We start from the raw sequence: 12,210 nt of genomic DNA, 5'->3' as shown, positions 1-12,210 counted from the left end.
TAAATGGTCATGGGGCCCCTCAGATTACCGCACTGTGGTCTGAGGTGGAACAGCCCACCGGGCATTTTCCTGGTAGTACAGATTACCAGTTCAAGCCTGAATTTACATTAGAATGTTGTCACCCCTCTCTCTGTGACTGCTGCAGTGAGCCCTGTCATTTGGTCTTAAAATCTACATGATCCTAGAGTTTTTTTCCCCTATTATAGTCAGTCAAAAAATCCTATTCATAATATAGAGCCTGGCCGTTAGCATCACAAGCTTCATTTGAGTGTTGGTGAACGCTATGGGTGACATCATACTTGCTTGGTCCACTTTTTTATACAGTCTATGGTTCCATATTTTGATGTTATGAATGGGTAGTTTTCAAATGAACAGCTATGTTTTATCTTTTGTTCAGTAGAGATTCGCAATTCCAGAGGTGAAATTATCCAAATGACTGGGTTTATGGAGTTTAAAAACACAGTGGTGCACTTCCTGTATTATCACATGACATCACAAGGTAGAACAGAGTGTTTTTTTTTTGTTTGAGAGAAGAATTAAAAGCCTAAATATGCAGAATTTATGTGTTAAACATGTGTGAATGAAACAAAACACAACTCCAGGGATGTTTGTGATGAGGAAACAACACTGTAACACAGAAATCAGAAATGATCAGTAATATGGGCCCTTTAAGGTGATACAGAGTGAAAAATAACATCTTATTTTATATATCTTATTATTTTTGCCTTATTATCTGTTTATATAGTAGCTCTCAAAGGCTGCTTTATCTTCACAGCTAAATCCACTTGAGCCTCTTATACATAAGATAAGATAAGATATGCCTTTATTAGTCCCACAGTGGGGAAATTCCTGTGTTGCAACGCGCAATTTCAGAACAGCAGGAAAAGGTAACACAGATAATAAATAATAGCTTAAAAATAATTTAAAAATAGACTTAAAATAATTTCACATGGATATAATTGACTGGCACATGTTCAGTGTTAACAGTGTTTGTTGTAAAGTCTGACAGCAGCAGGAAGGAAAGACCTGCGAAACCTCTCCTTCACACAGCGAGGGTGAATCAGTCTGTCACTGAAGCTGCTCTCCAGAGCAGACAGAGCGTCCTGCAGGGGGTGAGACTCATGGCCCAGCATAGAGGTGATCTTAGTCAGGACCCTCCTGTCCCCCACCTCCTGCACATTTCCCTGAGAATATTATTGTGTAGCTGGCCACAAACATGCTTCTTTTGTTTGCCATTGTTCTTGAATTCCCAATGAATGTATAAATCTACTCAAGTATATCCACACTACTAACTACTAAAAAGTTTGAATAGACTGACAAGAATGAAACTTGAAACTTAGCCACAATTCTATACAAAACCCTTCCCAAGTTGTATGTTCTTTTGATAGTATTTTACAAAAGTGGTTGTCTTTATTAAACCCAGGGTCTCTGCGGTGCACTGGAACAACAGACAGAGACATGCAGCCCACTTTCTAAAGAGCTCAGCCAATTCTCTTGTATTGTGTAGATAGGGAATAGTATTGTTGGTGAAGGACTCCTGAGTACCATCTATCAAACTGGCCTTGGATTATCCCGAAGGAGAGATTCTGAATAGAGTGGAAAAAATGTACCAAAGCCCAAATATACCAAGCCATGCCCCACTAGCTTTCTAAAGAATAGTGCAATCACTCACAAATGTTTCTCTTGTGTTTTTCCACTTCCACTAGCACTTCTCAGTACCATACATTCAATATAAAGCCTATCCTTAAACCCATTATGAATTACTAATAATACAGATACTAGACATTTTTAATGAAAATGTAATACAAGCCAAGGAGAAAGTAAGTAACTCATGGCCAGCTTCCACAAACACTTTGACACATAGTTATATTATATGTATTTATATTATATATATAATTTAGTTATATATATATTATATTATATTATATTATATTATATTATATTCACATGTATGGAGTTTTGGATCTATAGTATGTCCAACACAAACTCACAAAAGAATGATATAGTAAAGCACACAGTTCTTTCTGGTCTACAAATGATCACAATGTTTCACAATTAGATGCAGTGTGCTGTACTCTGGGTTTCTCACATAGTACTGTGTTTAGTGTATAACTGATGAGTGAAAAAATAAATTAACTCATTTACAAGAAGTAGTTAGGTACCCCTAGCCTGATTCATCAGCCGGTTTCACTTCATTCATTCGATGGAAGGCGGGTACTTTTTTTATTTTTATTGCTGCTATTTGGTCGTGACATATGTAATGCACCAAATCCTGCTTTAAATCCTCGATATTGGGAATCGTTGCCAACACAGAATGCATGGCTTCATCTACATCCATCTCGACCGCTTTGTTTACTGTTGTGCTGTACCACAAAAGGGTCCCAGACAGGACCTTGAGTTTGACATCATGGCTTCACAGCTCTTTACCGATTGGTCGGTGCACAGTCTACAACTTCTGAGGATCTTGCAAACCGTCTAGTGTATTCCGATTCCTGACTTAGTCCCTTTAGAGAAATGAAATTGAGTGGAGGGACTAGGTGGCAAGCCTGGCTACGCTACCCCAGCACTAATCCACAACTGTTTCATTTATTGTAGGTATAATGGAAGAAGGCATCTTAAATACGATATATTGTGTTTGTGTCTGCTATATGATTATAATTTATGACACCAGTGGCCCGGGGTCATTATATTATAATTTTGACATTTTAAAGCACAATTTAACAAAAAATCTGCTGACCCCTGCATTAGAAAACTTGAGCTCCCAGTGGGGGCTGATGTCACCTTAGACATCATCACAACAAAGAACTGTGACATTGTTAGCACCTCTGATGGATAAGTGCTCATCAAGCTAGAGAGACTACGCAACACTGTAGAATCTGTTCATACAAAATGTATGTCAGTGCCAGAGAAAGGGGTTAATCAGCAAAATGGCGTCTTGAAAATCAGGGATTAATAATTGCTCAAACATGCGCAAATCACTCCAAATACAACTTTGATCTTTAAAAACTCAGAACAGTCGATTTAACATAATCTTTAAACACTGATACATTCATGTATTCCCAGTTGCACCAAATGTATTTCTCAAAAGCACAATGCCTAAGTGCAATGCCACTGTGAACCAATACTACACTACCAATTTTACCTTCATATATTTATTAATTTAAACTGAAACCGAGATGACAAACGTTTACGTAAGACTAGATAAATTAACAATTACACTTGCCACGTACCTCATATATGTATTCTTCTGTCCGGTCTCCATCCCCTGGTGTACTGGAGATGTATTCGGGACATTCATAAAACTCGTGCTCCATTGTGTGGATTGAATGGCAGCTAAAGATGAAAAATACAGAAAGAAATAATTAGAATGTATATTAACACCACTTTAACTTTGAAACAAAACTTCCCCAATTGAAATATATGCACTCCGATACACAGCATTACCTTAATAAATCATCCCACGCTATAAGTGTCTCTCTATAATCTCTAAACTGGTAGCTTTGTAAGACTAATTGATTTCATGTGCTGGCTAACAAAGGCCTATAAATAGCTGTACAATGGAACTAGCGCCAGAATGCCTGCTCCATCAGACCATTGGCTTTTAATCGGCCAGCAAAAACTCCCATTACAGTAAATGGATGTAGAACGCAAGAGCAATTACTGCATACCACTTTGGCACTGCATAATGACGTCTGAGGACATGCTACAACACAATGGGAATCTAAAAGACTAGTGCACTAGCCCAAAGGAAGCCTCCGGTTCAGATAGAAATTGATAGAACTTGATTAAATTTGGATTGGGAAAACAACTAGCATACTCTTATTTACTATACATTTCCAAAATCTATATATGCAAATGTAAACAAAAGTTTAGCTTATTAACTGTATTGCATTAGTTTTATTTCTACAGTTTTACAGTTTTAATTGAGCAAGTTGTCAGGTAGTTCCTTTATCATAAGATTAGAGAATATAAGTCTTTAGTGGTGGTTTTAGTATTACTACAATAATTATTGATGAAGAACATCCAAATTTGTACTTATACTATGTTCAATAATGTAATTTCATCATCTTGTGTTGTATTCACACCAGTTCAGTATATATCTTGCTTTATAATTTACTTAACAACTATACCAATTTGTTAGGCGCTATTATTATTATTATGTCATACTCCCACATGAGAGATTAAACCAGATTACCATTGATTCCATGTATGATTAAAAGGTAAATTCACAAAACAGTGTCAAAACCCTCAAACAATCTGAAACAGCAATATAGAAGTTCAAATTTTTCCCAACTCAACTGTGCCACACTACAGCCACTTGCAGTGTTTATTTCTGACAATGTTTTAGTTCACTCATTCATTCATTAGATTAAGGGTTAAATTTAAGTACACATATTTTAGTTTTAAATTGCACTGTGTAACTTTTCTAGTCAGGCTGGCGCCACCTAGTGCCTCCTCTCAATTTAATTTCTCTCCACCGACTAGGTCAGCAATTGGAATACACTAGACGGTTTGCAAGAACCTTGGAAACAGTCAATCAGCGAAGAGCTGTACATGCCATGTATGTTGGCAAAGATTCCCGAGATCGAAGAAAGTGTTTGGTGAATTTTATCAAGGGGAAAGACATTATTGCCCTTCTTCCTACAGTTTTGGGAAAAGGTTAATATACCAGTTAGCCCCATTAGTGGCACATTACATACATCATGACCAAATAGCAGCGATTGCTTAAATTACAAAAGTACTTGCCGTCGAGCGAATGAATCCTAATGTTGCGAGGTCAGACCATTTTCACAAAGTGAAACTGGCCGATAAATTAGGCTAGGTGACAGACCCTCCAGCAGACATATTACACAGTGCACCTTTAAGTTTAGGACTTAGATACTGCTCTGCTAACCTTGTCTTGGCAGAACTGTATAGTGAAAAAAATCTATATAAAAGATAACCTTGAATCAAAGACATGCATAATGAGTGCAAATTGCCATGCAGGTTTAAAGCACGCCTCTGCCCTCACCTGTCAGACAGCAGGAACGGACAGATGTCGGGGACAGGTGGGGTGGCAGGTCTCAGTTTGGCCAGAGCCATGATGTGTTCAAAGGTGATGTCAGTCTGCGTGCAGCGGTCCACCACGCACACGTCCGGAGGGGAGCCTGAGCGGGACAGCGGGACAGAGGAGTGGGACGGGGGGCGTCGCAAAACCTGCACGACGATGGGGTCTCTCCTGAGGGCCTCCACCACCGCCCCCTCATGGTCAACCTTGGAAAAGTCACGGCCATTCACCTGCAAGAAGAGATACTGTTACTAAGACTGTTTAACTGCCTATGACAGGTTGGACTACTCATTTCACTAAAACAGTTAACAGTTAAGATTTGTAGTAAAACATCCAAATTCGTTTTCCCAATCTGACAATTTTTTAGGTTTAACATTTTTCTTACTGGTTAAATCATGACATCACACTTGGAAAATCCATAACTGTTACCTATATCAAAACTCCTCTAATGTACACACAAATAATTAGCTGATAAATTTAAGAAAACACCTTTATTTTGTTGAATTCATGTTTATAATATGAGAAAAAAAATGTGTCTGCTTGTAAATTGTGCCAAATGTTTGGATAGAATTCTCCATAATGTAATTTTCTTGTAATTTTCAACACATATTTTCAACTTTTCTTGGCAAATTGCTTCTTGATATGTGCAAAACTTTAATTTATATTTACAATAGACACTTTAAGAGTATTGTAAAAAGTATTTGGGTTGATCTAGACACAGGGTCAGAAGCGAGGTCTTATGAGTTTTTGTCCAAAGCTTACATAAATAAAGGTGGTTGAATCAAAAAACCTGAGCAGCATAACACTAGGGCTACTTGTGTTGTTTTAGATTTTTTTCACTTGAGACCTCTAATTACTATTTTGTTTCTTGTGTTGTCACTCCTTTAAGAAAGGAATAGTTGTATCAATAAGTCATGTGACACTAAAATCAGGAAGTTCAGGAAAAGCATGGTTCTGAGGGGTGTTGTTTTCATCCATGTTAATCCAGACACATCTACATAGATTTTAAGCCTTTGGTAGCATTGTGGGTATGTACTGTTTATTTGATATAATATCTTAATTAGTATATGATTATTTGATGGAAAATCGAAGAGTATTGGGTTGGAAAGGGGAGCTCCAAATTAATTATGCCGTATTGTTGTTGCTACCATGTTGAATTGCTCTGTAGCCATTTTGGTTCATGTGAAGGTGGAAGGGGGTTTTTAGGGTACAATTGTATGTTTGGTTTCATGTGACAACACGGTGCCTTTCATTTGTAGTAACAAATATTATAAAAAGCTAAAAAATGTTGTGTCGTAGCGATATACAGTCAATTTGTGATTGGGACATGCTGCATCCATTTTGCATTCCTTGTTGTGTACATGTTAAAGGTGCACATTGTGATGTATTTTCCACATCTTTTTCAGTTTCACCTTTTCTTCCCACTCAATAAACCCTTGAACAACGAGGTAACATCTTCACAGTCTTGATGTCAAGAAGAAGTTTAGTTGTCTGTCTAGTTATATTCAGCTCATATAGCGAGGGCTGAACATGACCATCAACTCAAATCAACAAAGACCCTTAATTCACCATAGAAACATTCATACAGGTAAGCAGATTACAGTGTCTTGCCCAAGGACACATCATTAAAGTACCAGGTTTATGGTTTGCACAAAGCAATAGTTCTGAAACTCCCAGTCACGTCTCCTTTGAGGCTTTTGATGACCAGTCCAAAGCTTTGATGTAAAAAATATGAAACAGACGCAAGCACAGTTAACATTTCTTGTGATTTTTCCATAGTTTGGAAACCACAATTATTCATAGTTTGATGATCATAATATTCTTGTTCAAGCAACATTCTGAGAACAAATCCATTGACATTTATTTTTACTTCAGTGTTTCTCTCTTGTGGGGAGCAAACTCAAATAAACCAGTCTCCACTCTGGAAAACCTTGAAGTTGAATTGTTAGAAAAGCCGCTCTCTCTCTACAAATAGAAAAGAGAAGCTGAAGAAAGACCTTGCACATTTATATCTCCCAGTGTGTAAGAGCCTCATTTAGAGCAGCACTATCTGACAGACACGAGTGCTCTTTTGCTAACAACCTGTTTCACTGTCACACCTGTCTGTGCTGCCGAGAGGATCCAAATAAAGCAACTGCACGCCATTATTAAAAAGGGCATTTGTGATGTTACTCTTCTTAGAAAGTGCACATTAGAAACACAGTTTTACTACACTTTAAAAGCAAAATTTTAAAGAGGTCCAAATAGTCTTCATAGTAACAATATAGGTTCAGTGTTTATGTTGATGGTACCTCTGGTTCTTCATTTTTAGTGGTTAAGCTTTGTACTGTGAACTTAAATTACTTAAAAAATATTTGCTTCGAAAGGCCTACCAAGAAGCTACTGTCATACATATGCTAATAAAGGTCTATTACGTAGCTTTTGAGATGCCACTATCTTGTGTCCATGCATTGTCTTTTTAAATATATATACAGTAATTGACATTTTTATATAGTGCTTATTCACCTTCAATTCATTAAATTAATTTATTCACCAGTATACACATACACTGGGTTTGGATTAGGTGAGTTAAGTGTCTTGCCCAAGGACACAACAATAGCATCATCTGTGGGAGCTGGAATTGCACCACCAACCTGTGAGTCAGTGGATCGAATCACTCAACCAATGATGTTTGTGTTTGAGAAAAGTGACATAGTTCACTTTTTAAAATCTGATCTGAAAGTATAGCAACAGAATATATGCACAGATTTGTATTTGATGTAATTGGCCATCATTTACATAGATCATTCCTACCTAGAGCCATGTTTACATTGTAGTCCTGACAAAACCATTAGCGTTGTTGAACAAAGAATCATTACTCCACTGTCATAGTTAGATGAGGAGCAGATGCCGGCTCCCTCTCCTCGGGGAATGTCGAGTTTTTGAGAGCAGTGCATCTCGGATTTGTGAGTTCGGACCAGATTTTACCCAAAGGGACCAGTGGAAATGAGGTGTTCCTGAAGTCACAAGACAGCTGCCAATTTAAAGCCACAGAGACGAGACTTGTGCCCAGGCTCCACAGTGACACTCCACTCAAACCAATTACTGTGCTCCAGCGCCTGGCTCAGCTCTCAGGCTAATTTTCACTCTGTCACATCTCCCCATTGATTGTTTCTATTGATTTTGGGGAGTCTTAAAGTGTCAGGAGTGTTTGTCAAAGACTTAAATTGTGGAAGCAGGACATTTCTGTGGATTAGTCAAAAAGCCTGTATCTACAGACCTTAGAGAGTTTCTAATTTAAATGAGTGATTGTGTTAGGGGGTGGCTGCAAGAATAGATCTAAAATTTAGCTACTATCTCAGACTAGTTATATCTTGTACTACACACACAATTCTTCATTCTATAAGGAGTCTCGGTTTCACTTTGGTGATTATTTTAACATATTCTGAGATATATTGTACAAATATCAATTAATCAACCAGTGTTTCCATTCCTGTTATTGGTGGTATTTAGCTGTTACACACCTTTTATCCAGGTTCAGAACCAATGTTAATGGCTTATTATTTCTGCATGTTGATAACCATGCATCCAAATTTGATCACTTAATAGCTGATTCCTACTTACATGCACCTTAAAGGTCCTATATTGCACATAATTGACTCTTGAGAGCTTTTTTTAAATATTATTATTAAAACAAAGTAATAAAGTAATAAGTTGTCTTTGTCCTTGTGAGCTTTAAGCCATGTTAGAATGTTGATACCTCGTTAAAAACATACCTGAACTTGTGTTTTGTTTTGTTTTTTCATTGACACATGTTTGAGTAATCCTGCATTATTAGTCAGGCTGCATTTCCAAAGCTGAAAATGCTCTGTTCCACCTTGTGATGTCATGTCATGTAGTGGTAATTTTCAAGTTAACACCTATTCTACTTTAATCTTTTGTTTAGTAGACTGGAAATTCCAAACTCAAACTAAGGACCTGTTTACATGAGAAGGCTTGCAGATAAAAATGACAAAATATTTTACCGGAAGGGCCTTTCGTTTAGATGGTGACTGTGTTTTTGGGCCTTAAAAACACCAAAATCTGAAACCACCCTCCAGAGTGGAAAAGTTCAATATGCTCCGCCGTAGCGTTTCCGTCTACACTGCCTAAGACACAAAACTCTGGTCAGATCTGCTCACGTCGCATAAGTGTGTACGTCACATACGTCACCACCTAGTGTCACCACCTAGCCGCCTAGCATACATACCCAATTAAATTCCACACACTTTTGTGTCACTGTATGTACGCAGATTTCCTCCTGAAAACACTTGTCTAAACGCGGAATAAAAAGTGAAGATGCAACGCCACTTTTGCATCTTCTGTTCATACTGTTATCATGTAAACGTAACCTGAAACACAGTGGAACACTTTCTACATTACCACATGAGATCACAAGGTGAAACAGACTGTTGACTGCTTGAGAAGAACTCAGCCTAAATATGCAGACTCTGTGTGTTAACCATGTGTGAATGCAACAAAACACAACTCCAGGTATGTTTTTGATTATGACATTATAACATAGATCAGAATATAGCGTAATATGCGCCCTTTAACTATCAAAATGATTCTTATGCATTTTGTAGATTTCCATTATTATATTGCATTATTCATAGCCTCTGTTCATTTAGTTTTAAATCTAATTATTTAATAGACCCCATAAAACATATTTTATAATCTCATCACTTGATTTAACAAATTAATTTAATCATGAGGGCATGTCTAACAAAGTATGGAGGAAGTTCCACAACATGTTTAAGTTGTAATGAGCCACAGATGGAGGCATTTGTCTGGTGTTAGAGTGACGCACCTGCCCCTGAGTTTACCTGCTGTTCCACTGTTCAGTATAGGCCCGCTGATGAGCTAACTGGGAGCTGATTAATGTCCACCAGATGTGTCAAAGACTGTGGATAATGGATCAGAACGAGCAGATTTTATGTGGCGCCTTCGCCTTTTTCACACATTTGGTACATCATATACACTGCATTCTCAAATCCTCGCACTTAATTGAACCACAAATGAGATGATAAAGAGAAGACAACAGATGAAATAGGCTGGAAGACGTCGGTGCTTAGGAAGAGTAATGACCACTATTTGGATGAAAATAAACAGTCTAATTCGGTCGACTGCAACCACTGTGAAAAATACCAGTACACTTCCCTGGATTTCAAGATCTCCCTGGATTGGGAGTACTTAAATATAGGATTAGACAGTATTCCTTTGTGCAGGGCTGAGAAAAAAACATAGGGTTTGAGAGATAGATGAAATAAACACAGTGGCAGCTGCAATTTACAATTAAAAACATTATATTATAGCTTCAAAAGTCCTCAAAATGGCGCTTGTAGATAGGAAGCTGAAGCCTATGAATAATTATTTGCCTGGCCAACTGTTGCTATCAAAAACATACCTGGAGTTGTGTTTTGTTTTATTCACAAATGCTTGAGTAATCCTGCATTATTTCTCTGTCTACATCTCCAAAGCTCTGTTCCACCTTGTGATGTCATGAAGAGGTATTTTGCTTACTTTTATCTTTAGTTCAGTAGAGACGGGCAATTCTGAAATGAGATAAATGATTCTAGTGAAGGTGTAATGGAGTTTAAAAGCACAATTGAGCATTTCCTACATTACCGTATGACATCACAAGGTGGAGTGTTTTCTGTTTGAGAGAAGAACGCTAAATATGCAGGATTTGTGTGTTAAACCTTGTGTGAATGAAACAAAACACAATTCCAGGTATGTTTTTGATGAAAACATGAACACAGATCAGAAAATAGCAGGGCCTTTAATGTGAACCCTTTAAGCTTTAATTCTATTTTGATTACAAGTTTCTCCCTCATTACTCAAGTGTGGCTGACCTGACATCCAGACAATATCGAGTCATTACATCATCCACCGAGCCCTGTAAGACCACTATAAATATCCTATAGAAATGACTGGGGTCCCTGGGGAGAGCTATAATGAACCAACAATACAGTGCAGCATTCATATACAGCTCAAGTTAAAGGTTAGCGGTGCCAATAAAACAGTTCCCAAGGGCCTTGAAAAGCATGTCTTCCTGTCTGTCCTGGTACTATACGCCTCAGAGGTCGGAGTTCAAAGTGAGGTGTATACAGTGGGACCACAACATTGATCCATAACTGCAGTGGAAATGCCACACAGTAAAAAGCAGCTATTAACTATGTCTTTGTTTTTCTTGTGGGAGGATGTTTTCAACCTTTATTTGAGCAAACCAGTGGGAATTCCTTTTTTTTTTCTTATTGTATCCTATAGTGGTATGTGACTTTAAAATTAATGGTTCTGTGTAGAAATATTTATGTTTAAAGGTACAGTATCCTGCTGTGTGAGTCTACGAAAACAGAAATCGATTTGCCAAACTGTGCAAGATTGTAGCCTGTGAAGGTGAAGGTGGCCCTCTCCCAGGCCAAATAAGAGCCAGGTTTATGGAGAGGCAGGCCTAATCAGAGTAAGGATGCACATTTTTCAGTGCAATAAAATAACAAAAAACATGCTTTTAGATGAAGAAAAGAGGTAGAGTGCTTCACTGGGTCATAAAAAAGTAAAAAATTGCCGTACCGGTGCTCTACGAGGGTTAAATTTGTCATTTTAACAGAAAATTAGCCTTATTGAAATTTTTTTTAAAGTGGGCAAGGTACAAACCCGAGGCACTCTGACTGAATATATTAAAAGTCCTTTATTACATGAAGGGACGCCAGCACGTTTCGACCAGCAAGATGGTCTTCATCAGTGCAAAAACATGCTTTTATTTTAGTCTGTTTTCGCCTAAAAATGACATATTCTGGCTTAAATTTACTACTGAAAGTTTAGGGCAATCCAGATTCAGATTCAGATTAAAAACAAACCAAAAATGGCAAAGGAGCTATGTTTCCTTTTAATAGTTAACTATACTTACACATAAAAGTGGGCAAATGGCGTTAATGGTTGATATTAGCATAAATGTTTAGGCTAGAAGCAATATGTTGTTCATATTTACTGCACCAAAACAACTTCAGGCAATTGCATCAAACACTGAACTGAAAGAGGGAAACTGAAACACACAAACAACCTATGGATATAAGAAATATGCTGATCTAGGCTTTATAGATTGCTCAAAGTTGTAACCTATAGTAACCTTTTGCATAATTATG

At 37.6% G+C, this 12,210-nt stretch overlaps 1 protein-coding gene across 1 annotated transcript in view; it reads right to left on the bottom strand.

The window, feature by feature from the left end:
- The window catches only part of pdzrn4 (PDZ domain containing ring finger 4), a 63,052-nt gene that overhangs the window by 18,004 nt on the left and 32,838 nt on the right, over positions 1–12,210 (bottom strand). Inside the window, exons 2-3 of the mRNA XM_020926686.2 lie at positions 5,012–5,277; positions 3,231–3,333 (exon numbers count right to left, since the gene is read on the bottom strand). Of these exons, the coding sequence (XP_020782345.1) occupies positions 3,231–3,333; positions 5,012–5,277 (369 nt within the window). The remainder of the gene's footprint in view (positions 1–3,230; positions 3,334–5,011; positions 5,278–12,210) is intronic.

The sequence above is a fragment of the Boleophthalmus pectinirostris genome, unplaced genomic scaffold, assembly GCF_026225935.1.
Source record: "Boleophthalmus pectinirostris isolate CB_2022bp ecotype Guang Dong unplaced genomic scaffold, ASM2622593v1 HiC_scaffold_18, whole genome shotgun sequence".
Classification (NCBI taxonomy): Eukaryota; Metazoa; Chordata; class Actinopteri; order Gobiiformes; family Gobiidae; genus Boleophthalmus; species Boleophthalmus pectinirostris.
This window is presented reverse-complemented; position numbering and strand designations above follow the sequence as displayed.